Source organism: Muscardinus avellanarius (assembly GCF_963383645.1).
Source record: "Muscardinus avellanarius genome assembly, chromosome: 13".
NCBI classification, from domain to species: Eukaryota; Metazoa; Chordata; class Mammalia; order Rodentia; family Gliridae; genus Muscardinus; species Muscardinus avellanarius.
This window is the reverse complement of record NC_137799.1, coordinates 25,365,438-25,393,197: the sequence shown is the minus strand read 5'-3', so window position 1 is coordinate 25,393,197 and position 27,760 is coordinate 25,365,438. Positions and strand designations below refer to the sequence as shown.

The following is a 27,760-nucleotide window of genomic DNA, read 5'->3' as shown; positions in this document are numbered from 1 at the left end:
ACGCCAATGATAATACTGCTCTCAGAGCTCCCCTGGCAGGGTGTATGGTGGACCACGGGCTGCAGCTCTGCGCCCTGACTCCCATCCCTGTGTTTAGGCTCCGAGGCTGCCCACCGGGTTCTCCCAGACAGAGACTGAGTGAGACAGGTAAACTAAGAGCTGTTCCTGTGAGATGCAGGCTTCCTCTGATGGTCTTGCTGAACTTTCCTAAGAGCTGTACTGCCATCTAAAATGTTTCTTCCACTCAATTCCATTCCTTTCTCTCTCCTTCACTGAAGGTCAGGCTTATGCCGAGTCTTTGCTATAGTTTGGATATTGAATGTCTGGTGAAGGCCGTGTGTTAAAGGTGCAGTCCTCAGCCGGTGGCGCTGTTGGAGCTGGTGCAACCTTTGGGAGGAGGGGCCTAGTGGAAGGATGTTAGGTAATTGGGGGCGGGGCCTTAAGAGGGATATTGAGATCCTGGCTCCTTCCTCCTTCTCTTTGCTTCCCAGAGGCTACAATGTAAACAAGATGAACATGACCTCCTCTGCTATGGGCTCCTGCATGAGGTACTGTGGTGCCACAGGCCCATGGCAATAGTGCCAAGCATCCATGGACACAAACGTCTGAAACTGAAAAGGTTTATTTTACCTTTTCTCTTATTAAGTTGATTATCTCAGCTATGCCTCACACTGACAGAAGGATGACTAATAACAGTCTTAGAACGCTCTTAGCATTTTCCAGTTCCCAACCTATTTTCTTTCAGATGTATTTCCTCTAGCACATTTCTTGCCTGTCTAATCCTGTGTCTTGGCCCTTGTTTTTAGAGGACTCAGGCTGGCAGTTAAGGCCTCCTATATCATATATTGTCTTAATGTGTCCTAGGATCTGCTTATAGGTTATCTATTATTGCTGTAGACATCTATCTGGTGCTTTATAGGTCAGTACTAATTGAATGAATCATTGAAGCTTTGCATTTATTCTCCTCTACCTTCTTTCAAATTAATTTCCATGAAAACTGTTATACTTTCATATAATCTTAACTTTTTAATGTTTTTATTGGTGCATTATAGTTTCACTGTAATGTAAGTCATAGTGATAGTGACATCCATGCACACAGAACTTGGTGGGCTTTCCTCCAGCTCCCTCCTCACTCTCCCCCTTCTCCATATAGGGTATTGAGATGGACATTAGTATTCTCACATATAAACATAATGTCAATGGAAGCAATTCCTTCATTGATTTTCCCCCTCCGCCCCCCTTGACCCCAGACCACCTACCTTCCTGGCTCCACTGGAGTTTCTCCTCCATTATCTGGAGTCCCTCTGATATCCTGATTACTCCCTGGCTTCCATATATGAGAGAAAACATATGACCCTTCACTTTCTGTGACTGGCTAATCTCACTTAACATAATGTTTCCCAGGTTCATCGATTTTCCTGCAAATGACATTATTTTGTTATTGCTGAGTAGAATTCCACTGTGTGTATATCCCATAAATTTGTAATCCATTCATCTGTTGATGAATACCTAGGTTGGTTCCATAATTTGGCTATTGTGAATTGTGCTGCTATGAACATGGACATATATTTCTGTGTAGTTTGCTGATTTCATTCCCTTTGGAAAGATATCCAGGAGTGGTATAGATCCATCATACGATGGATCCATTTCCAATTTCCTGAGAAATTCCCACACTGATCTCCACAGCGGCTATACTAATTTGCAATTCCACCAACAGTGTAGAAGAGTTTCTATTTCCCCACATCCTTGCCAGCATTCATTGTTGTTTGACTTCTTGATAATTTCCATTCTGATTGGGGTTAAATGGAATCCCAGTGTAGTTTTGATTTGCATCTCTCTGATTGCTAATAATGTTGAACTTTTTTTCATGTATTTATTGGCCATTTGTATCTCTTCTTTTGTGAAGTGCCCATTTAGTTCAGTTGCCCATTTCTTGATTGGGATATTTGTTTTTGTAGTGTTGAGTCTTTTAAGTAATTAAACTTTTATTAATATTTTTTTCTGGTGCTGGGTATTGAACTCAGGGGGTTTCTACCTCTGACTACACCCCAGCCCTATTTTATTGTTTATTTTGAACCAAGGTCTCACTAAGTTGTGGCGGACCTCACTAAGTTGTTGAGCTTTGCTGTTGACCAGTGATCCTCCTGTCTCAGCCTCCCAAGTACTGGGATGATAAGCATGCACCATCACACGCAGCTCTAACATTTACTTTTAATCTGTGTTATCATTGTAGGAAATCTCCAATATTTAGAAAATCTAAAGAAGAAAGAGAAATCTGTAGTTCAGCCATATAGATATAACCATGATTTACAATGTGGATTTATTTTCAATGACTTTTACTGTTCTGACTTAGGAAACTGGAGGCCACTTAAAACGCTTTGTATTCTTTTTCATATTTAGCATTTTCTTAATATCATTAAGATATATTTCGACTGCATGAATTTCAGGGCTGAACACGATCACATCCTATGGCCCTGTGAAATATTTTAAGTATTCCTCATTGTTGACATTTGTTTCTAATTTCTTGCTACCATAAATTAGAGTGTAATAATGTACCTGGATGCAAATTTTTGTATAACAAGGACATGTCAAGACCTATAATATTCTGTAGAGAGCAGAGGAAACAGGTGGTCTTGCTGAGCTGTACTTCTGTGTTTTTTTTTCCTGATCATGATTGATTTTGCTACATCTTCTCTACCTTTAAAAAAAAATGACAGGAGCTTGACAGTTTAATTAGACTATTGCATACCCTAACCTGTTGGCTTCAGGTAATATGATAGTTAGCTTCTACTATTTTTTACATCAGAGCATTAAGCACAATAGGTATTAGTTTGCAAAGGAAAAGCTTTACTATAGAAGTATCTTCCAATTATGATTCTTAAAAATTTTATGGAAAATAGATATTAATTAGCTGAGCTTGGGGTGCATGCCTGTAATCCCAGTACTGAGGCAGGAGGAATGCAGTTTTGAGGACAGCCTCAGCAACTTAGAGAGGCTCTCAGCGACTTCATGAGAGCCAGTTTCCAAAGAAAAAATAAAATGGGGCTGGGGGGGTGTAGCTTGGAGGTAGAATGCCCCTGGGTTCAATCCCCTGTAAAACACACACACACACACACACACACACACACACACACACACAATTAATTTTTCCAAATGCCTTTTCTATCACAATTAAAATGGTCATATGACTTTGAGTATTTGACATTCTTGTGATATAGGGTAGAAATAACTCCATTATTTTTTCATTCTTGTGGCATAAATTATATTATATTCCACTTGATTGCCATGCATTGCTGGACTTTTTAAAATCTGTTGTTAACTATCTTATGTTTGTCACTTGGTTATTCAAGAAAAAGCAGTGTTTAAATATAGTGAAAAAAATCATCAGATATTTGAGGTCAGACATATGAATTTTAATTTGAGTTTTAATACATTTGATCATATGATGTTGGGGGATTTTCCTTCTCATCTTTATTATACACATTTTTATAGATTTTTAACTATATGAGCACATAAATTTTGGCGTGTGTGTGTATGTGTGTTTTTGTGTGTACGCATGTGTGCGTATGCTCTAGAGATTGAACCTAGGACTTCCAAAAGCTAAGCACATTTCTCTACCACTTAACTACACCTCCAGTTCAGAAATTTTTATATTCTGATCCCTCCTACCCTCTTTAAGCTTCTGCCACATGTTTATACTGGTCTTGCATTATTTTTGAAGGCTGTATAACATGCAGTTCAGCAAATGCCACCAAGGTAGCACCGTTTAAGGTCCCTTATTGTAGGATATTTTGTATGTGCCCATATTTTTATTGGTAATAAAAATAATGCTATGATGAACTTTATTATGCCTAAAACTTGTTTCTGGTTTCAGTTGGTGTTGTTACTTAATGGCTATTTTATTTTAGACAAGTTATTTGACTTCTCAAAGCCTAACTTTCCTTATCTGTAAACTAGAACTAATAAAACATTTCTCAATAGGATTGTTATGAGGCTTCAAAGAAATAATGTCTGTAAAACACCTGGTAAATTCAGCACATAGTACTTGTTCAATAACTGGATTGGGAGCTAAAATACAAGGCTTATAGTTATTTTTATCTTTACTAGATTTTTGCATCAGTAATATTTGGTAAATATTACATACTATTTATCATGTTTGTGGGGTAGCTCATAAAACATGGGAATAATTCTTCCTTCAAAAATTCATCAGAGGGATGGGCGTGGTGGTGCACTCTTGTAATCCCAGCATTTGGGAAGCTGAGACAGGAGGATCCAGGTTTGCAGATGGCCTCAGCTACTTAGTGAGGCACTTTATAACTCAGTGAGACTCTGTTTCAAAATAAAGAATAAAAAATAGAGCTTGTGGTATAGTTTGGAGGTTGAATGCCCCTGAGTTCAATCCCCGGTACCAAAAAAAAAAAAAAAATAATCAGAGGATATATCCAGTACAGTAGATTTTAAAATAACACTCCTCAACTATTTTTAGTGTTATTTCTTTGTGACTTTCCTCCTTCCTTCCTTCTTTCCTTCTTTCCTTCCTTCCTTCCTTCCTTCCTTCCTCTCTCTCTCTCTCTCTCTCTCTCTCTCTCTCTCTTTCTCTCTCTCTTTCTTTCTTTCTTTCCTTTTTTTTTTTGGTGGTATTGGGGTTCTTGGAAACCCTTCTACCTCCGGGATACACTCCCAGACCCATTTTATATTTTTTTGGAAACAGGGTCTCTTAAGCCAGCGTGGCTGGCTCTAAACCAGCGCGATCCTCCTGTCTCTGCCTCCCAAGCGTGGGGATTACAAGCGTGTGCCACCACGCCTGGCTGTGACTTGCTTTCTAACCATATATTTTTTTAAACCTCACTTGTATGGCATTTACTTCTTTATCCTTTCAGTGTAACATGACAAATTTAACTTACTGTGAAAACATAAACCTTTTTCACCTATTCAAAGTACCCAAAACAAATCCTACTTAGCAGCTGTACTTATTTAGTAAGTACTTAGAGAACTGAGTATTGTTTTCTTTCCTTTTCTTTCTTTCTTTCTTTCTTTCTTTCTTTCTTTCTTTCTTTCTTTCTTTTCTTCTTCTTCTTCTTCTTCTTCTTCTTCTTCTTCTTCTTCTTCTTCTTCTTCTTCTTCTTTTTTTTTTTTGGTGGTACTGGGGTTCCTGGAAACCCTTCTACCTCCGGGCTACACTCCCAGACCTATTTTATATTTTATTTGGAAACAGGGTCTCTTAAGCCAGCGTGGCTGGCTTTGAACCTGCGCGATCCTCCTGTCTCCGCCTCCCAAGTGCGGGGATTACAAGCGTGCGCCACCACGCCTGGCAAGTATTGTTTTCAAATTGCTTTCCCTAGATTAAATTTTCCTGGCAATATCTTTTTTATTAGATTTTTTTCAGCTTTATGGATTATTTGGTTATAAATGACAAAGGCCAACAGAGTGTGTGTGGACTTTGATAAAACTGTAAATAAACAGATAAAAATGTAAACTCATAAACTTGTAAGACTGGTCAGGCGAGTGCATGCTAGGAGGAGGGAGTCAGTGGAGAATCAGGATCTTCTCCGTCCTCCCTGTCTCTCCACAGTGCTACAGTGGAGCACCGTACCTGTGCGGGGAGCTTTTCCCACAGGATGGAGGTGAGCTGATTGTGAATTTCCTATTTTATTTATGCATTTATTTACTTACTTATTTTTGGTACTGGAGATTGAAGTCAGGGGTTTTCTACCTCTGAGCCACACCCCCAGCTTAATTTTATTTATTTTTTTATTTGGAAACAGGGTCTTGCTAAGTGGCTGAGGCTGGCTGCAGACCTGTGATCTTCCTGTCTCAGCCTCCCACGTCGTACTGGGATTCCAAGCATGCACCACCATGCCCAGCTTGAATTTCCTACTTTAAAACAAAGTTTAGGGTTTGGTTCGGCTTTATTTGGCAAAGTCTGAGGAAGTGTTTCCCTTGGAATGGTGATGGAGGTAGATGAAGCAGGGGGACCTGAGGGGAGGCAGCTCAGCTCTCTGCTGGGCAGCTGTAATTTTTTCTCTTTCTTTTTAGGAAGGGCCAGAAGCACAGCTGGAGGCACCTGTCCTGTTTACCTTCTCGCTTCCTCTTCCCTGTCTTTCCACTTCACATCTCCCTTCTTCCAACGCAGTGAGTGGTAACATGGCCCCGGTATGGGCTTCCTATTAATCTTCCACTTACTGTATTTCTTATTTCAGCCATGGGGAGGAAGGAGAGCATGCTATTTTGCTACTTTGCTATGGTTTTCCCCTCACCCACTAAGTTGATGTCTATATCCTTCCAAATGTTGAGAAAGGAATTATCCAGGGAACCCTCAACGCTTGAACATAACTCTGTGTGGCAGGTGCTGTGTCCAACAGCGACCCTCTGATTACACCAGTGCAAACCTTTGTTGTTTCACCTGTTGTGAAGCAGGTGGGACTAGAAGAAAGGGGCTCTGCTATTGTAATGGCTGAAGGCGCCACATGTGATTGTATGTTGTGTCAGTGACACGGACCAAAGATCTCGACTCCTCTCCCTCGTTCCAGGGCCGCCTCATAAAATGGCACTCTCCAGCAAAATATTATTTAGTAGCAAAATATATTTTAATGGAAAAAATCATTTGAAGTAACTGAATAAAAATGTGTCCCAGGAACTTTCCCAAGAGACAGTAGAGTATGTACATTTTGTAAGGGTGGACCAGCATCTATTTAATATAACTTCTATATAGAAAATACAGGCATATTTAAAAATGGAGACATGTAAGAAAAGGGATGTCACAAGGAATAACAAAATATATCACAGAATTAAAAAGTAAACCTCACATAGCATGTCTGCTGAACAAAACCAGCCCCAGTACCATGTTGAATTTTCTTTTTGTTTCTTTCAGGGGGCCCAGGCGCTACTGAGAAGAGATGATTCTGCTCGAGGTGAGGAGCCAGTTGGTTGTGCTGTGGTTAAAAACCAGTTCTCCTTTTCCTGGGGGAAAAACAAAACAGACAGATTCAAGAGAAAAGACTAAACTGAAGAGGCAGCAGCTTTTTGGTGGCTGATTAAAACAAGATTAAAGTCAGGCATGGTATCCCAGTACTTGGGAGGCCGAGACGGGAGGGTCTCAGGTTTAAGACGACTAAACAAGCTGGGGAGTAACTCAGTGGTAGAATGCCTCTGGGTTCCATCTCTGGCACCATAAGAGAAAACAAAAGCAAAAACAAAACACAAAACAAAACAAAAACCAAAAACTGAACTACTTGGGAACAACACCTGGCCAGTCTTCTTCGTCAGTATGGTTGTGTGATTTGATGGATGCCACAAGACATGTCTCCACCTACTGTCATTTACACCAGGAAATTGCTCCCTGGTCAGTGAGCATTTATCTAAGGTACACTGTTGTGCCTGCACAAGGACTAAGCATATAATCCTTAAGACACTCAATCATGTGTGGAAGAGAAGGAAAACAATTATATGTGAACATTTACTGTTTGGATGTCTCAGAAAAGCACCGTTTCCCTTTCACGGTCCAAAATTATACTCTCCCTTCCTTTCTTTTAGGGATGGCCAGCCTCCCCTCTCCTTTATCCACAGTTTTACAAGACTGACTCTTCATGTTAGCACAACATTGCCCAACCGAGCATCACAGTCCTTGGATGCACGCAGGACCCCGAGTCTGGGCCAATCAGGGTCCTTCTCCTGAAGTTTTAAACTGGGAGAGTGTGTTATATCTCTGGACATTGCAGAATGATGTGTGAGATGGGGAGCTGTGAGCAGTTCCACTATTCCATGCAAACTGAAGAGCAAAGGAAACTCCTCTGCAGCCGGAGAGAGGATGGAGCAGCCCCTGGAGGGAGGAGGTGAGGCAGGAGGTAGGGAGGCTTTGGTGGCTCTCAAGTCCCCTTGTTCTGGACCCCTGATGCCCAGCCACTCTGTTGTTGGGTTCCCATGACAAGTTCCTTTATTTGCTTAATCTAGTTAGACTTTCACTAATTAGTATGGGTCTCTTAAAAGAAATGGTTACAGCATAAGGAGGGAGCCTGCCGGTCCCCTCGGTGGCTAGCTAGCCTTGCCTGGAGCGTGGATAGACTTCTTAGCCTAATTTGCCTTAAATTTTCTTGGATTCCTATATCAAATTTTTTTGCATAAAAAAAAATCTAGCCTCTTTTTTTTTTTTTTTTTTTTTTTTTTGTGCGGGTCTGGGGATGGAACCCAGGGGCATTCGACCTCCGAGCTACACCCCCTGCACTATGTTTTATTCTTTATTTTGAAACTGGGTCTCATTGAGTTGCAAAGGGCCTAAGTAGCTGAGGACGATTGATCCTCTGGCCTCAGCCTCAGGAATGCTGGGATCACAAGCGTGCCCCACCACGCCCGGCTGGATCTAGCCTCTTATATAAGCTCGTGAATACCCTTCCCTTGTGAAAGCAGTACTCTTATAGAGACATTTGGACACTGGGGAGCCATGGAAACTCTTGAGTTTTCTTTTAATCTGTAAAATGAGGATTGAAATATAAAGTCTAAAATGATCAAGTTAAAGATGCTTTCAGTTCTTTTTAAGTCACTGTTTTATTTCCCTTTTGTTTTCTCTTCCTTTTTATATTCTTCCTTTGGCTTTCATTTTCTTAAAAATTTCAACTCTACTCTTAGGTAAAAACTATATTCTTTATCTTGGCAGCTTTTAAATACATTTGTTCACTCCAAAGTTCTCCTTTAGGGTTTAGTTTTTTTTTTTTTTCTCTCTCTCTGCAGAAATGGCATACACTTGAGTTTATATTAAAAAAAAATCACTGGCACGGGACATATTTAAATTCCATTTTTACTTCAACAACTTTTTGTTTTCATGAATTGACTTTGACAGGCCAACTCAAATGACGTTAACAGCAAATGAAAAACTAAGAGTTGTTAACTACATTTTCTACTTTAAAAAACAAATATGATGATGTCCATTTATTTTTAGTTATTCCTATAACATGGGGGTTAAAGCAGAAAATACAAATCAAAGTGATGAAACACAGCTTGTACACTGAAAAAATCTTAAAATAGACTGATAATATTCCAACACTCTAACATTTGTGAGGACAATGAATGCCGACAATATGTCAGACAAAAATGTCTGACATTTCCTGAGGCTTAAAAAGGTATAAGTGATTTTCAAACTATTTTCTCTTAGACTTAATTTTTTGATACTTTTTTCAATTCTGATATTTATTAGCACAGAAATGAGGAGCCAATTAACAAACGTTTTTACATAGCTCTTTTCTGTAGCCAATGAGAAACTGTATATATACATACCAAAAATATGAGACAAAATTGGTATCTATGATAAATTTAATATTTTATTTTATTGTAATCATGAGCACAAATATATTTCAATAAAATATATTGAGTTCATTATTCATATTACCTCTTTGCATATGAAGGACATTTTCTGTTTAAGAAGATGGTTTATTTATTTAACCTTTTCTTTTTTTATTGTAAAAATATCAGAATCCTTCATGAATCTGTATAATACTTGAACAGAGGCTATATTAATCTTCTCCTTATAGTTCTGATTTTAGTATATGTGCTGTTGTAATGACTCCAGGACTATTTATTTTTGATAAAGGATTGTCTTATTTGTCAATCCTGAACAAACTAAATTTTTTATCTTTGGCTTGTGTTCAGATTTAGAGATTGTATCTTAATATTTTGGGATACAGAAGAGCTTACACTCAAACTAGAGCTATCTTTTATCCCTTGATATAACTTATCTTGAATTCCAATTTTTATGTTATAGATTAGCATTAGTTTGGGGTTGTCTTACCTGGAGCAGTCATGTCCTGTCCAAGCTGAGAGACAGTGGCATCGGTTCGGTCTTACACATTTTCCGCCATTTAGGCAAGGAGACTGGCAAATAGCTGGGATAAAAAAAATCATGCATTTATTTAATTCATACCTAAAAATTCTGAATATACCCATGAAGGCTCACATTGCAAGATTTGTGCCTATTTCCTGTTGCAGCCACTACTGCTCTTATACCGTTTGCATCATTTTGACCCCTCTGCTTGACCTCACATCTTTAGAAGGTACCACCTCCCATTTTCCTTTCAAGCTAGGAAGTTTTCACATTCAATTCCTGGTTAAGTTCTACCAATGTCTGGGAAGTTTTGCTGATTATTCCAAGTCCACTGATTTCTATCTTTTTAAATATTTTTTTTTCTTATGCAAGCAGCCTGGCACTTTGTTATGAGCTGAATTTTTTTTTTTATGCTCAATTGGGTTGTGAGTCTCTTCCGGGAGTTAGCACTAAACCCTCTGTTTGAGGGATTAAGTCAGCCACCAAGTCTTAGGCTAGTAAGTTGGGCATATGGATTGTATAAAACAATAGATGATTTAGAAGCCTTTTGCTTTGGGCTGGGAGACACATTTCATTGCTTTTGATAGCTGTAATTGGGATTATAGAAACTGAATTAGGGTTAAAAACCAGCCATGATAACACTGAGAGAATATCCCAAGATTTACTCTCTAGGCATCTTTCACAAATCCGTATTTTCATAAATTTTCATCTGCATGACTCTATTTGTTAAAAAACTGAGGATGCAGTTAGATGTGGTAGCCCATGCCTGTAATCCCAGTACTTGGAAGACTTAGAGAGGATAGCAGGTTTGAGAACAGCCTCAGCAACTTAGCAAGACCTTCTGCAACTTAATGAGATCCTGTTTCAAAACAAAAAATAAAATAGGGATGGGGGTATGACTCAAAGATAGAATGCCCCTGGGTTAATCCCAAGTACCACAAGAAAAAAAAGAAGATCTAATACCAGCAAGCTTAACCTATCAAAGAGAATGCCTATTGGGGAAGGCTAGAGGTGAGAAATATTTCAGTCTCCTAGCGCCCAAGGTAAAGCCCTTTCCTGAATGGAAGGCTCCTCTTTAATGAGATATAATTAAATGTCATTTCTTTAATTGTTCATTTATAAAACATGGGGGAAATACCTAAGCAAGTACCAGGCAGTTGATAGACACGGGGTGAAGAGGACAAGTCAAATACCAGACTCTCCCCTTGAGGAGCTAGCGTCTCCTGGTTTGCTAGAGGAAGAGCAGGCCTGCAGAACTCACTTATTTGTGATTTAATATTGAAAGGAAATAATGAAAGCAATAGGATTAAATCCAGCAAAATAAAACCCAATATCTAAAGTGAGTTTTCCATGGTTTGGGCTTGCTGATATTAAAAAGCATACTGCTTTTCAGGAGCCTGCTGAGTTAGGGGTGCCTGGCTGTACTGATTAACTAGTCATCATTTTTACTTTCCTGTTGAAAAGCTTAACAGTGTCCTCCTTCCCTCTAACCTCAGTGCCTCCAGTGCTTCCTTCTGGGGCAGCCTCTCATGCCAAGTGCCTTCTGCACAGTCTTATTTTCTCTTTCATGAATGTTTTACAGTGATGACTTATGCATCCTTATCTGCAATCTACATGTATCTTTTGGGAGCCTACTTGCTCGCTATCTGTCTAGCCGTGTATGTTCCACAGATCCCTCAAACTCAGTGTCCATCCTCGCCCTTCCCTATGCCCCATATCTTCTCCTCCTCACTTCTCGAGCTCAGGAAGTGGCACAGCCTTCTACTCCTGGGCCCAAGCTGGAAACAGACATTTTACCCCCACAACTAACCTGTAATGAAATAGCATTTATCTGACTTCCCTCTCTTCTCCTGGATCCACCTTTTTTGGTTCTCACTTCTCCTGACTTCAGTACTTCTGGCCTCTTCTGCTTCTAAAACCGTCCAACTCATCTCTCTAAGCTCTACCTTCTGCCATTTTCCATGCTGCTGCTCAAATCACTTTCCTAAGAGAAAATCTGATCACATAACTCTTCTGCTAAAATCATTCTGGGGGCTTCTGATACTCACAAGGTGTAATCCAGCATCTTGAACTTCCCTCACACATGTTTCCTGATGCTGTCTGTCTCCAAGGCTCCATTTCCAGCCCCATGCCCACATTTCTCTGGCTCCAGTTCTCCCTGACTGAGCACACCTCTGGGCTTTATGCTTCATGTCTTTCAGTAACCTCCTCCCCATGACTCCACCTGCTAGTCCTCAGATTCTAGGATTGCGAAGCGTTTTCTGAACCTCAACACTTAGTTAGCTTGCCTGATTTCACTGGTGTCACAGCCCATTTTATAGAATGTGAGCAGCCAGCCGCTATCTTACTATATCTTAGTTATGCATTTAAACACCCTTCTTCAGCCCTTCCTCTTTTCTAAATTAAAATTCCGGAGGGCAGGATCTGAGCTCCTGTTTTATGTCCCTTTGTGTGCTTAGGATGTGTATGTAGGATTTGTGCTGAGGTCTTGATGCCACATTTTTAAAAAAGGAAGAATAAAAAGCTAAAAGAAATACAAACAAATGCATTTCTTATAAACAATGGGGCTTTAAACTACATGTTCTAATTCTCTAATGAGAGAGTGGCATTTTATTTTCTGTCTTCTTCACCCTTCTATCACTTACAGAAATGATGTCACAAAATAAACTATAGTGACATAGTTAGTTTGAAAGAAAAAGAAACTTAGGGAGAGCTTTGGGGTTGCGTAAGGTTAAAATAGTTCAGAGGAAAGAGGGAGACCAGGAGCAAATGCTAAGAGACTGGGGGCTGGGAGAAGAGGCTGCTTGAGGGTAAATAGAAGTCACCACTGCAAGGGTCACTGCGTGACTGGTAGGATGGAAAGTGAGTGGGGTTGAAGCCATTCTAGGCAGCATCTTGGATGCCGGAATTCAGACTGAAGGTGGAGACAATAAAGAACCATTCTGGTTCTTAAACAGGAAAGAGACATCCTCAGGGCAGAACATTAATGATGTTAAGCCTGAAAATGGAAATGAGAAAGTGAACTACTGGATGCTGGCCATGATCTAGAGCAGAGGTATTTTGTTAGCAGGTAACAGCGGGTTATGGAAGATGATACTGCACAGGAAGGAGCAAAAAGAGATATTTGTGATCTCACATGTAGAAAATGGAGGATCAAGAATGATCCATTCCTCTGGAAGGATGGCACTACTACCTGCAGTGGTAAGGTGCCTGGGAACGGGCATGAGTGGTTTGCAGGAGATTTAAATTTGGGGCAGATGAGAGGTGCTGATAAATATCAAAGTTGACTTTTAATAAGCAAATACTATATTTTTCTTTAAGTGCCTCAAATAAAGCCTTTATATTTAGCTTCCAGGATGTTTTTCCTTGTTGGCATTCATGAATGGCTCATTCTGGGCTTTAGGCACGGTGATTACATATCAGATTTTGCCTGTGAGGTAGTATCATTCACTCTTATTTTCCTGGTTTACTATAAAAAAAAAAAATCCTGGTTTGGTAGCTAAGTCACCCAAGCTTTAGTACTTATGGCAGGTCCAGTGTCAGTAAACCTGCTCCACTTTAAAATTGACCCCACTAAAGAGGTGGTATAATAAATATTCATAATAAGTATTGCAAGTCCCATTCTTTTAATAGTAGCTTAAAATTTAGGACATTAAAAAGGTAAAAACCTGGTTTTAAAGACTAATTTATTTGACATTAACTGAAAACCTATTGTGTTTGGGTACTATGCTAGGCACTGGGAGGTAAGATGATAAAGAGTGAAGTCCACCTTTGCGTGGCATACGATCTAGTGGGGGTAGGGCTGGAGAGATAAGCAAGAGCCAAGCAGGTGTCAAGTAAGGTGGGATGCATGCTGTATGTGAGGGTCGCTTCTGGGATGTGCTTGTCATCAACCAACCACAGCTTGTTATTGTTGTCAACAACAAGGGACCAAACCTTAAAGGAGTTTTTTTTTTTTTTTTTTTTTTTTACTGTATGGCCTCATTTTTTTCTAAAATGTATTTAGTAATTTAGCTTCATAGAGGCTGAAATAAATCTTCTGAACCTCTATATACTGCCCGATTTACATGCTGCAAAAGAGTTGACAAAAATGCTATTCTTTGTATTTTAGGGCCTGTGTGTGTGTGTGTGTGTGTGTGTGTGTGTGGTTTTGGTAATCAAACCCAGGGGTGCGCACATGCTAGGCATTCTACCCTCCACACCTCCAGCCCAATTGCTGTTCTTTGGCTCAAGCCCGAGTTTTGCTTTTCAGGTAGTAATCCAGTTCAGTGTTGAGGCCGACTCTCTTGAAAGAGTCCAGAGAATCTTTGGGATTTTGTTTCAACACAGTCTTTGAGTCTGAGTTATACTTGTCAGTGTCTCCTGGGACCGAGCCATTAAAACAACAACAAAAACCAAAGAACAATGAGAGGAAGCCCACCTGTATGACAGCGAGACCCAGTCCAGCCAGGTGGGCAGTCACACTGATAAGGAGCCACGCAGCGACCACCATTCAGACAGGGAAGAATGCATATTGCTAAAAAAGAAAGGGGGAGGACTAAAATTGATTTGATTGAATTACATATGCTCAGATATGTCCATGCATTCATAAAACATTTTGTAGGAGAAGTGAAACCTTGGATGACCCAGTAGAGAATCTTCTTGAATGTGCTTTGCTTACTAATGAGTATCACCAGGAAAACACAATCAGGAAAGTAGTCTGGATCCTCAGCTGGATGCAGTGCTCGAATGCCAGCTGTACTCTGGGTGAGGACACTCTGTAATCGATGTTTGCTAAGTGCTCGGCCCCAGCTCTTTACAAAGCAAACAGAATGATCTCCATCTATTATCATTTCAGATTTCCGTAATACATTATGTAAAGTGCTCTGTGAGGGTTTGGTTGCCGAAGGCTCTCTTCTTGAACTAAATTTGAGAGTGGGAATCAGATGGGCTATTCCGCAGGCTAGTGTTTGCAACATTTTAGAAGTAAGGGGACAGCTTGCCCTTTATTCCCTAGGAGCTGAGGCTTGATGGTAACTGAAACAGACCTCCTCCTTACATCCTTCATAGCAATCATTCCTCATAGAAGAGCCAGAGTTTGCTTAAAATCTGTTGTCTTGCTACTCAGAGTGCAATTGTCTAACCAATAGAACTGGTATCATCTAGGAGGTGCCTACACATGCAGAGTCTCAGGTCCTACTCCAGATCTACTGAGTTGGAACCTGCTTTTTAGCAGCTTCTCGTGGTTGATTTGTATGCCCATTAAACCCTGGGAGGCCCTGGTCTCATGCAGAAGGGCAGGGTTATGCTCAGCCAGATCTGTTACTGAGGTACCCAGAATAAATGTTCTTTGTGTTTTTGGACCCTTGGAATGATAGCAGGTACTTCTGGGAACTCCAGGTGAAAAGGAATAATTAAGAAGAAATAAGAAAATATGATCTCTCTTCTTTTCTAATCATTGTGAGAATATTTGTATTGGGTGTTAACAGCATAAATTTATTTCCATCATATGGTTTCCTTTATAAAGTAGTTGAAAAAAATCATACTTATTCAATTCTAATATTCTTTATAAAATACCTGTCACTTAGAAAAACTGGCATAAACACATTAATGACTCACTACAGCTTTTATACATCACTCGCATTGAAACATGAAACCATTTTATCCTTAATATATACTAAGATATGGGAACAGTGTCACTTAGACATTCAAGACCATTTAAAATCACTTATTTAGACTCCCCTAGAAATTCAAACATATGTCGTAAAGATCAAATTCTGTATTAACTTATAAAGCACGGCATAGATTCTGAGTGCCAGGTTCCCTTATTTTCTTCATCAAGAGGGACTACTCCTCTTTACGAAGAGTGGATGGTGGCTGTGAAGGGCAATGTGCATTTACACTGACTGAAGCAGTAGCTGGCATACTGCATGATAGATCTGAGACAAGGGAAGGAGGAGGCTGCAAACCTATTACAAGCTCCTTTCCAGGAAGACTCTTGTAGATATGTGCCAGGAAGGCTGTGAAGATGGCTTGAGGAGTCTCCTGATTTCTATATTTTCAAGATCATTAATATTCTAGACCTCTTGCAGCCTATTGACATACTAGATTAGTGCTATGTCCTCTGTCTGCTCTTCTACAAGGATTTTAGCCACTGAATGTCTCTCAATGGTGAAGCCTTTTTCTAGAAACTCCTCTAAGCTGGAGTAAGCAGCTTCTAGGCAAATTATCAGGACTCAAAGTAAGATAGGAGGTAGGACTCACGCTCTTCACAGAGCCGCCCCATCCAGCCATCGGGGCAGGAGCAGGCATTGGGGCGTTGGCAGACACCTCCGTTCTGACATGGAAATCGGCATACAGCTGGAAAGGAAGCAGGATGGGTTATATTTGGAGAATTATGGAAGGGCGGTGGGCAGAAAATAGGATTGTAGCTCACCGTATTTCCTTGACGCAAGCTTTAAAGAAAGAAACCAAATCTAACCTCAAGAGGAAATTTCACTATATGAAACTGTAGCATTTTATTGGCTGTTATCATTGTACTTCCCCCAGTTTTACTGAGGTATACTAGACAAGCCAATATTGTATATATTTAAGATTTACAAGTTGGCTTTTGCTTTATACTTACATTGTGAAATAGTTACCACAATCACTCTTGTTGTTATATTTATACCTTGTATACTTACCATGGTCTTTATTTTATTTCTTTTTAGTGAGAACACTTAAGGTTTATCCTCTTAGAAAATTTCCAATAAACAATACAGTATTGGTAACTGTAGCTACACTGCTGTGCATTAGATCTTTAGAAACTACTTATCTTGCAAAACTGAAACTTTATCTCTTTGGACAAACATCTTCTTGTCTAACCCTACCCTGTCCCTGGCAATCACCATTATACTCTCTGCTTCTATGAGTTTGACTATTTTAGATCCCCCCTACCAAGTCAAATCACTCAGTATTTATTTTTCTGCTCTTGGCTTATTTCCCTTAGCATAATGGCTTTCAGGTTTGTCATTGCAAACAAAATAAATTCCTTCTTTTAAAAACACTGAATAATATTCCATGACACATTTCCTTTACTTATTCCTTTGTTGGCAGGTTGATGCCACTATCTTGGCTGCTGCAAATGAAGGTTCAGTCATTGATATTTTGATTTTTGCCAATTCCTGGAAGAAATTTCAGACCTAGCTGACCTAGACACTCAGCTCTCCAAGAGGCTGTGCCCTTTCCAGATGTCATATTGTTGAACATACTGTGTTTCCCTCTACCTGGATACTCTTTTCTTTCTCTTCCCTTGGCCCTAATTCTTTACTACTAAATTTTCTCTCCCTATTTAAGACCTGGTTCAAATGTCTCCTTCTCTGGGAAGTATTCCCTGACTTTCCCCAACTCCCAAGTGGACAAGTCATGTCTTCCCTCTTCCTTATTCCTCCCCACTCCAAAACTTTAACAGGCCTTCTTTATATGTATGCTCATGTCAATAAATCACCCATCCCTCTCTATGGCTGGTGTCTTTCTTCCTACTTATATTTCTGTCTTCCCTAGAATGATCTAAACGTCTAGAACAGGTACTTACATTTTTTAATGAATTTTTAATTGAACACATTTTCTCAGATCCCCTACTTGATTTCAGAGGCCTGGTGGCCTTTCTCTTATTCCCTAGGACACTTCTCAGAGTCTTAGAAGCCCTTAAGTCAAAAGACCTCACAGCCTCTAGAGTAATGAGCATGCTTTTGGGATTGAGGTAAGCCATGTGAGAGGCAGATGGGGTCCTTTACAGTGGAACAGTCCCTGTAACCTTGAACAGCCCTGAGGATGTGAATCCCACATTAGACTGGAGCTGATTCCATGCGGTTAACAGGCAAGGTTGCTTTCATATGAAGGTCCCCAGCCTCTGCTAATTTCAGGGAGTCATCTGGTCTATTTCCAAAGAACCTGAAGCATTATTCTCCCTTGGTGGGGCCTATGGAGAACCAGTGAGCCACCTGTAGCATCCTCTTCAGGTTCTCCTGGTTGGGAGTGCTTGATCCACGCTAAAGAGGAATTGGCTGTGCCCTGGACCCATCCCTTCTCAGCTGCTCAAGCACTTCCTAGCCTTACTTTATCCTGTATATTCAACTCCTGCCCACTTTTGCCTCCTTATCCAGCAGAGAGGGTTCCAAAGGACTTTGGATATGGAGGAGGTTAGAAACAGCACTCTGAGCAGGGTTGGGAGGAGGCAGCAAGGGGATGTGTTTTAAAGGTGCAGTTCAAAGGGCAGACACACACATGTCACTTAGACACACGATCCTCGCTGAGGGTCAGGGAGCTCATGGAGTGAGACTGAGGTGATTTTAACCCTACTAAGACATGCTGGGTGATGCCAATGACCTCTCAGTGTCTTTTGTCTTTAAAAAAATACCTGCTATAGGTGTGTGGGTTTGTTTCTGTATCAAAACTACTCTGAGATTCCATCTAACCCCACTCAGAGTGGCAAGCATAAAGAAATCAAACAACAACCAATGCTGGTGAGGATGTGGGGAAAGACGAACTCTTTTACACTGTTGGTGGGAGTGCAAACTAGTTCAGCCACTATGGAGATCAGTGTGGAGATTCCTTAGAAAACCGGGAATGGGGCTGGGCGTGGTGGCACACACTTGTAATCCCCGTGCTTGGGAGATGGAGACAGGAGGATCGTGCTGGTTAGGAGCCAGCCTCGCTGGCTTAAGAGACCCTGTTTCCAAATAAAAAAATATAAAATAGGTCTAGGAGTGTAGCCCAGAGGTAGAAGGGCTTCCAGGAACCCCAGTACCACCAAAAAACCAAAAAAAAAAAAAAAAAAAAAGCAAAAATAAAAAAACTGGGAATGGATCTACCATATAATCCAGCTATACCACTCCTGGGTATTTTTCCAAAGGGGTTGAAATCAGAGAATTACAGTAACATATGCATGCCCGTGTTCATAGCAGCACAATTCGTAATAGCCAAAATATGGAACCAACCTAGGTCTCCATCAGCAGATGAATGGATTGAGAAATTATGGGAAACATACACAATGGAATTCTACTCATCAATAAAGAAGAATAAAATAATGTCATTCGCAAGAAGATGGAAGGAACTAGAGAACATTATGTTAAGTGAGATCAGCCAAACACAGAAAGAGAAGGGACATATGTTTTCTCTAATATGCCAAATGAGGGAGTATTAGGGATACCAGAAGGACTCCAGATAATGAAGGGGAAACCTCAGCAAAGCTAGAATGGAAGGGTAGGAGAGGAAGAAGGCTGAGATTGATTAATGGAGGAGCTACATCAGAATATGTATAAAAGTATGAATGTAGCATGGTTAACCTGGACACTCATTGTTGGGAGGGGGGAAGGAGAAATGGGGGGTGGGAGAGGGCACTAAACTCAATCTGAATGTATACCATTTTCAATATGTTCCACATTAAAAAAAAAAAAAACCTGCTCACTTCACATTCTGGTCCAACTAACCCCAAATAACCTAGTATAAATTGGTTCATCACCTAGCCTGTAACAGACACCTCCTTCCCCAGCCCATGGCCTAGAGAGTGGTTTACACTTGTTACACATCACTTCTTGGCCTCCTCACTTTTTAAACCACAGTAATGAGGCTCTGTTCTCAATGCACCTTAAACCCTATGGGTTACCTCACTCCTATCTCACTAAATGTACTATACTTTCCTTATTTCTTCTACTTGTCCTTTCTAAGCATGAGACATTCTCTTCAAGAATCTCTCCTCCTTCGGGTTCTAGGCCACTGCTCTCTCCTGGTTTTTTCTCACCTGGCTAACTCCTCTTTTTCCTGTCCTCTCTTTCCCTGTTAACCTAGAAGTGCTACTATTGCTCAGTGTCTTCCCCTTACCTTCTCATCCAACATATTTCTCCGGGAGGTGGGTGAAGAGGAAATTGTAGATTCAAAGGATACCAACTAGAAGATGGGGAGGGCGAACAAGTCAAGACAGCTCATATAAACTCCAGTATGATAGGTAATAATATTCCATTATATTTGGAGCTTTTGGTCTTTGAAGGGAAGAATACCTTGGAGCCCTGCTGATGTCTTGGCTCAAAAGAGTTGTTCATTGTGTGAATAAGGCAGCAGGGGGAACCAGAGCTACCCTTAGAGACACTGCTGCAGAACCAGCCTCACAGTGTCTTCTTTATGTGAGAGAGATATAAAGCAGGTTGGGCAGTTCTGGGGATGTGGCTGGCAAGGTTTTAGTAATTGGGGGTAATTTAGTAATTGATCCAGGGTCAGAGGAGACAAGGTGATTTGTATAAAGAGTGGCCTGGGAAATGCTTCTTCCAGAAGAGTTGAGAATGTCTGAGTGTCTTAAGGGAGGAAATAAGGAAGTAAGCAGGCAAGTACATAAGCTTCGTTTGGACTTCTGACCTAGTGAAGCCTAAGCTATGTGGAGGATCCTCTTCAGTAGCTTTCTTAATAGAGGGTTGTACATTCTTAGATTCCCTGGGTTGGGGAACCTCGTTTCTCCCTGTGGCTGCCAGATAATTAACCCTCTTCTTCCTACAGAAACCCAGCTGCTTCCAAGGCTCATGCCACTTACCTGTGGACTTCTACAGTTCTCCCTTCCTCCCACTCCAACTCTGTAAGGACCTCAGCATTGGCAGCCCAAACCCAGATCTAGCTATGTCCATGTGAACAGTATACCCCAAAGCTTGATGATTCTTTTAGTTTCTTGGTTATGACTGACTTGTCCACTAGCATGGTTCCATACTTTGAGTAAATACTTATAGAAAAAAAAAAGAAAATATTTTCCCAGAATACAGCCATATTCTGTAGCTGTTCAAGCAGGAAGTAAGAAGAGCTCCTTATCCAATTGAACAAACCAGGGGGCTTTAAAAGAAGCAACACTCAATTACTCACATTGAAATGTGGCCAAGACACCAAAGCTCAGGACTCATCCTTCTAGAAAGCACTAGGACTCTGATTTTATTTTTTATCTAAAAAACTGATGCCATGGTCAAAATATAACTTGCATTTCTACTCTGTTAGGCAACCCAGAGCCAACGCTGTCATTGTTGAGAAAAATAAAGTTATTTGTACAACTAAAGTGAATTGAAGCAATAAGGACTCATAGGTTATTTTCTTTTTTAATAAATAAATTAATTAATTTAAAAAATCATATTTTGTTAGCCTAAGTTTTACAGGGAGGAAGATACTTAATACCTCATTACTTTTTTTGCCTCTTTGAAAAATTTCAAGCACACAGCCTATGAGAGTTCTCTGTGCAAGCTTTCAAATGCAAATTATAAAATTGAGCAAACCAACACAATTGGTAAGAGAAAATTTAAAGGCAAAGAAAGCATAAAGGAACATGCACACTAATTATTGGTCCCACCAGACTTCCAAACATATTTCCTTACAACCTCCTCCTCCTCCTCCTCCTCCTCCTCCTCCTCCTCCTCCTCCTTCTTCTTCTTCTTCTTCTTCTTCTTCTTCTTCTTCTTTTTGTGGTACTAGGGTTCCTGGAAGCCCTTCTACCTCTGGGCTACACTCCCAGACCTATTTTATATTTTTGAAACAGGGTCTCTTACGCCAGTGCGGCTGGCTTCGAACCTACGCGATCCTCCTGTCTCCGCCCCCCAAGCGTGGGGATTACAAGCGTGCGCCACCACACCCAGCTCCTTACAACTTCTTTTAAAAAATAACTATACATATACTGCCTTACCTCTGCAAATAGGAGGTGATGTCCACGTTCCATTTTCTAGGCAGACACTTCTCAGGGAGCCCTCCAGCATGTATCCACTATAACAGGAGTAGGTGATCATGTCCCCATATTGGTAATGTATGCCTCGAGCAATTGCATTTTCCACATGAGCAGGTGGACCACATGAGATTTCTATAGGAAGATGAAACAGCAATTAGAACTGTGATAATAACCCAGACTGGAAACCCAACCTCATCTCTGAGATGGAATTAAAGACCAAATGCAAAATACATAAAGGAAACATTTTTACATATAATAGCTAGAATGCTGGGAATTGAAAGAATACTCTGCTGCTGTTAGAAAAATTAGATGTACAAGATCAAAGAGTTTTTCCTCTGATTTAAATGTTGAAGCTGAGTTAATTTAAACTTGAGAAATCTATAGTAGGCAAAGAATGAGTTCTTGTATCTCACCAAAAAAGTGGTTGCAAGAGAACGCCAATGCAGAATGCTTATCAAATCAGGGGAGGAACACTAGGAAGCTTGTAATCCATGTTAGAGTAAAGATCTGAATAGTGGTTGTGCATATCCCATCAGGAATGTTTTGTTAGTGCCTAGAATGAATAAGCCCTTGATATATATTTGGAAAATAGATAAACTTATGAATGTTTTCTGCAGCTTATGGATGAGATTTATGAAATTCGACATTTCACGTTAAGTTTCTTTTCAGTACAGTAAAGGAGTGCTGCTATATTTACTTTTGGGATCTATGTTAGGTTGGGGAACAATCCTCTCTTTCAAAAGGGACATGTGATATGTATTTAGACATTTTCATAACTAGTTTTGCCTTGAGGACTTTCTAAAATGCCTTGTGATAACAACTAGAATCATTCTAGAGTAGATCACGAGGCAAGGACTGGACCAGAGTAAGAACTATAACCAGTACACAGGCTTTGTAGATCTAGCTTTTGGATATACAGTCCTCATACATTGGCTTGTAAAGGTCACTTTGTTGTTAGAACCCTATTAAGAACTCGGGTAGAGGAGATGATATATTTGTAGGCTCTTTCTAAATTTCCTTTTCCTTTTAAGATGAAAAAATATCTGTTTTATATCAGAGATAAATAAATGAATAAAATGCCATCCCTGTGGTCAGTGTGATAGTTGGATATAAAACGTCCCCTACATAGCTCATTAATATTCAGGGTGATGTAATTGAGTGCCAGCAGAGGGTAAATCCATTACAATGGACGGGGTGGATCCCTGGGGATGTGGCCTTGGGGGATTATATGTGTTCCTCCTCCTCCTGCTCTCTTTCCTGCTTCCAGCCTCCATGATGTGGGCACAGCCCATGTGCTTCCTTTCTCTGCCTCCTGCTACCATGCCCTGAGATTCAGTCCCCGGCCTCAAATAGACTGAGCCAGGAACTGCTAGAAAATAAAACTACTTTCCTCTAAATTGCATGATTAGGTCCTTAGATCATGGCTGCAGGAATGCTGGCCAGAATAGTCAGATAAGTAGAGAGATAAATACTATGATACATTATAGGGATGGACCCTGTCCTGCAGCCACACAAGGTGAACAAAACTCTGCTTAGGATTGCCAGGGTGTAGGATACAATGGAAGTAGCATTTCCACTCAGTTAGAAAGCTTCGGTGGATGAGAGGGGGAGCTTCCAGGTTGGGGCAATAGCTTAAGAAGGGATCATGATGAGCTGTTGGTTGGCAGATCGCAGTTTGATGAAAATAGCACGAATTTCAGAGCGCCTCTGTGGGAATCACCTGGGCTTCTTATTAAATTTGTACATTTCTAGATTTTGGGGTTATGAATCTGCATTTTTCATACTGTCCCTAAATTTATAGGGATAAATATCAGAGGTTTCTGCACAGGATGAGGAAAGTTGCTCAGCGGAGGAAAAGCTGTTTGGTTCTAAGACAGAGACTTCCCGCCTAGTAAAAAATGCAAAAGAGGATTGAGGACAATAAACACAGGTGAAAAGTGTCCGCTCCAGGGCCAGCGCTGACCCTCTTGAGGATACTGAGGGATGGTGGAGCATGCCTGGAAGGGACAATTGTCCTAAGTGCACATCTCTTCCTGATCTTTCTTCAAGTGGCCTGATTGGCAATGTTGGGCCAATAGAAAGTGGGGGATATGTGGGCAGAAGGAGGCCACTTGGTCTGCTTTTCTTCAGACCAGTGGCTGTTAAGAAGACTGGAGAGCCAAAGAGAAATGTTAGTTTACACATACTTAGTCCTTCCCATTTCATTAGAGGCAGATTTTGTATAGAACTTGGGACCCAAAATATAGCTAAATGTATAATCCCACATTTATCTGGTGTAAAAACCAACTTTCTACAGTAGTCTACCAGTTTTGAAAGATGAAAATTCAGGGGCTTGAGTCATTGGATATATCTTCCTTCCCGGAAATATTACTAATACAGTATTCACCAATTTATAGATTCTTGAAATCCATAAGATAAACATTACTGGTGTTATTAACAAATGAGAGTTCCCAAGACTCAAAGAAGGCAAGGCACTCACAGAAGTTCAGAGTTAAGAGTTTTGAGGATAGAATTCAAGCCCAAGTCTTCATACATTTTTCATATTCCATTAATTGCAAGCATTCTTAAGATGGAGGAAAAATATATTCCTATACAGTGTAGCCCAGTACCTTGCAAATGATTAGATCTAATGACTGTTTTAACTGGTTGCTGCTGTGAGTAGCTTAGGCAATCAAGTATCCTGGTGGGCAGGATGTTGGACAAGGGGAGATGTCCCAAGTATAGGCAGGAAGTGACTGGTGAGAGATGTCAGGATTTATCACACGATAGTAAGAGATACTGCCAGATGGAGGCATGTAATGTCACATCATCGCTGTTTCAACATGAAGTTAGTCCAGTGTTCTTCAAATTGTAGTTCCTGGACCAGCACAAACCTCATCAGCATCACCCAGAAACTTGTTAGAAATGCAAACCCTCAGGTCTTATCCCAGACCAACTTAATCAGACACACTGAGGGTATGTCTCCAGCAATCTGTGTTTTAGGTAGCTTCCTCCATGGTTAAGATGTGGGCTTAAGTTTGAGAACCATCATAGAATACTTTTTGCATTCATAAAACACTTGTAGCTTATTAAAGGATAGCTCGGAAACTCTGTGCGGAAAACAATATGCATTTTAAATTTAATTTTTTGCTTATTCTTAGAAGAACATATTTTGAAAATCTGCTCAGTAAATCCTGGTTAGGTATGTTTTAGTTTTTCCAAAAACCTATTTTTTTTAAATGTCTAGTACTAGAACTCTTTTTTTGAACTTTAAACGTTAATGCAGAAGATGGTGACCATGACAGTGCAGAGATCTAAAGATCTGCAGTGAAGATACCTGATTGAAAACAACCTCACAAAAATGAGAAAGCATTCCACACTAAGGAAACTCAGTGGGTTCTACCTGCTGACTTACTTTCGCATTTGGCGCTTGTCTGTGTCCAGGTCTCGTCAGGGTTGCAGGTAATGACGCCTTGGCCCTTGAGCACGAAGCCTTCCCTACACTTGACAGTCACGTTCTGATCAACATAAAACTCCTTTTCAGAAAGCACAGCATTCTCAGGGATGACAAAAGGGACAGGGCATGGGTTTGCTGTGAAAAAGAAAAGAAAATGGTTGTTGATGCCTTCCCTCTTTTCTAATGTATTTCTTTGAAGGTGGAGTAGAGTCCTACAGGAGATGGATTCTGGATGCTGATAACATAAATCTTAAAAAATATGGAACTTCAAACATTAAACAGAAACTTGTTTTGAATTCATATGAAATTATTTGTAACGATAAAATCAGATACACTGATTTTTCCACCCTTAATGTAAGGTCTTACAAATATATAATGGCAAATTGAATTGTTTGATATTATGGTCCATGATGTAATATTAGGTTTTTAAAAAATCAACAGTGGGGGGAAAAAGGCTATGGTGCATCAACTATTCCCTTAATATTTGAAGGATATTAAGAATGTGGAGTGAATTCTTCCCACTGCCACCTGGCTTTCTTTCACTGAATATCTTTCAGAAAGATATAATCAGAGAACCATGAGCACGTCTGCATGAGTTGAATATGACTTTAGACACAGACTGTTAGTGAGCAGAATATTAGAACTTAAACTGCAGAGTTTGCAAGCTTTATTGACAAAGATGGATTCATTCTTGTAGGCCTGAAGGAAATACAGAAAGTGATGATGGTGCTAGGCTGGCTTAGTCCAAGTGTGTGACACATGTGTCAACACATATTTCAAGCAATTTCATTTTTTTTCTGATTTTAAATGATTACAAGAGAAGTCTTGGTTAGTGAAGTTAGATTCTGCTAAATCCTAGAAAGTGCAGTTACAGCATTATGATACCTTATTTATTTTTTCATGGTACTAGAGATTGAACCCAGATTTGTTCTACCTCAAAGATATACTCCTAGCCCCCTCTTTTTTATTTTTTTTTTTGTTTAACAGAGTTTTATTAGGCTGCTGGGGGGTCTAGCTAAATTGCTGAGGCTGTCCTTGAACCTGTGATCCTCCTGTCTCAGCCTCTCAAGTACTGGGATTATAGGTATTTGCCACTATACCCAGCACATTATGATATTTTAAGTAGTAACTAAAGCTCTCTCAATTTATATCTTATTTGTGAATATTATTTTCATTCAAGTGATTATATCTATCTTTGTATACCTTATTATATCTATCTTTATATATACCTTATTAAATTAACATTACACTTCAAAAATATTTACTTTCTTTATCCCTCTCCTATTCTAATTGAATTCATTGTATATTTATGTCAAAATATATTCAGTAAGTTATATTTTTTTTCTCTTTGTGCTTAGAACTTGTAATTAGTCCAGGAAATTTGATAGAAACTGTGTTAGGATCTTCTAGATAATACAAGTAGATTTTTAAAATATTCCATAAGATTTGGCTTGATAGTCTCAGATTGCTCTCTCTGGGCCAATCTCACTCATCAGTGGAGTTTATGTGTTAGATATGCGGAAGCTGATCCTGCTTAAAACCTCTCCTGAAGTCAGCACACACGTTTGCAGAGAGGAACCGGGTGGCTCCAACTTCCATTTTCAGTGCAGCGTGCCTCAGGAGGCCCTTCAAGGCTGTAGCCTGGGTGGCAGGTGTAGACCACGCTGAGTCCAGTGGTAGCATTTTCCACGTCAGCCTTCCCGTTCAGGAACCCAGGTGGGGCTTCACACCTGATTTCTAAACACAAGAATAAAAGCCTTATGTTAAATACTTCTCCCAATCCTCTGTCCTTCTTTTGCTATGGTTACAAAAGTGACCTAATGTAGAATATTTATAAAATATTGCACAATATATATGAAATATCATATCCCATTCATGTGTGAAACACGATGAATATACATTGATGGAAAAAAAGCATATGTAGGTATTGGATGGATGTATGCCTACAGCTAGTTATTTACTCCAGGTGTCTTTATGTCTATTGGGTTTTGTTTGTCTTTGGTACCGGGGATTAAGTCAGGGGCACTCTACCTCTGAGAGAAATCTCTGTCTCTGTCTCTCTCTCTCTCTCTCTCTCTCTCTCTCTCTCTCTCTCTCTCTCTCTCTCTCAGTTTTTATTTTGAAACAGGTCTTGCTATGTTGCTGGGGCTGATATCAAACCTGAGATCTTCCTTTATCAGCCTCCTAAATACAGTATTAAAGGTGTTCACTACCAGCTAATGTACATTGTTAATAACACTGGGGATATGGATGAACAGGCAGGTCAGTGAAATGAAGAAATTTCATGTTTTACGTTGCTACCATGGCCATGGCCAGGCATTTTCCATATAATACCAAATTTATTTTTTATAATACTTGGACTGCAAATCCAAATACATATACAAGATATGCAACTAAAATTTAATATTATAAACTTAATATTATAAATTTAATATTATATAATATTTAAATTTAATATTATATTTAATATTTAATATTTAGATATTAATTTAATATCTAAATTTAATATTATAAATAGCATATTTGCTATTTATCTATTTCTTTCTAACAGAAATGTGTCTCAAGTATTATGTGGGGCATATTTATATTAAAATTATTTTTCATCTGAAATTAAAATTTAAATGAGTGTTCTACATTTCTTTTTCTTCTAAATATGGCAGCTTTACTTACTACAACTCTTAAGAATACCGCAGTTAATAGTTAAAGAAAAGTGAGTCTCAGAGAGGTTAGATAATTTGGTTAAGGTCATACTGCTTATAAAGAGTTAACATCTTACTGAACTGTAAATATAAAAGAGAAGTATTAAGAG

At 39.8% G+C, this 27,760-nt stretch overlaps 1 protein-coding gene across 1 annotated transcript in view; it reads right to left on the bottom strand.

The window, feature by feature from the left end:
* Positions 1 to 6,938: 6,938 nt before the first annotated feature.
* Positions 6,939 to 27,760, bottom strand: part of SVEP1 (sushi, von Willebrand factor type A, EGF and pentraxin domain containing 1) — a gene marked incomplete at both ends in the record, with an annotated part of 210,241 nt that continues 189,419 nt past the window's right edge. The window contains 7 exons of the mRNA XM_080709637.1: positions 6,939 to 6,960; positions 9,779 to 9,872; positions 14,232 to 14,327; positions 16,055 to 16,150; positions 21,477 to 21,647; positions 24,910 to 25,086; positions 26,515 to 26,688. Of these exons, the coding sequence (XP_080565763.1) occupies positions 6,939 to 6,960; positions 9,779 to 9,872; positions 14,232 to 14,327; positions 16,055 to 16,150; positions 21,477 to 21,647; positions 24,910 to 25,086; positions 26,515 to 26,688 (830 nt within the window). The remainder of the gene's footprint in view (positions 6,961 to 9,778; positions 9,873 to 14,231; positions 14,328 to 16,054; positions 16,151 to 21,476; positions 21,648 to 24,909; positions 25,087 to 26,514; positions 26,689 to 27,760) is intronic.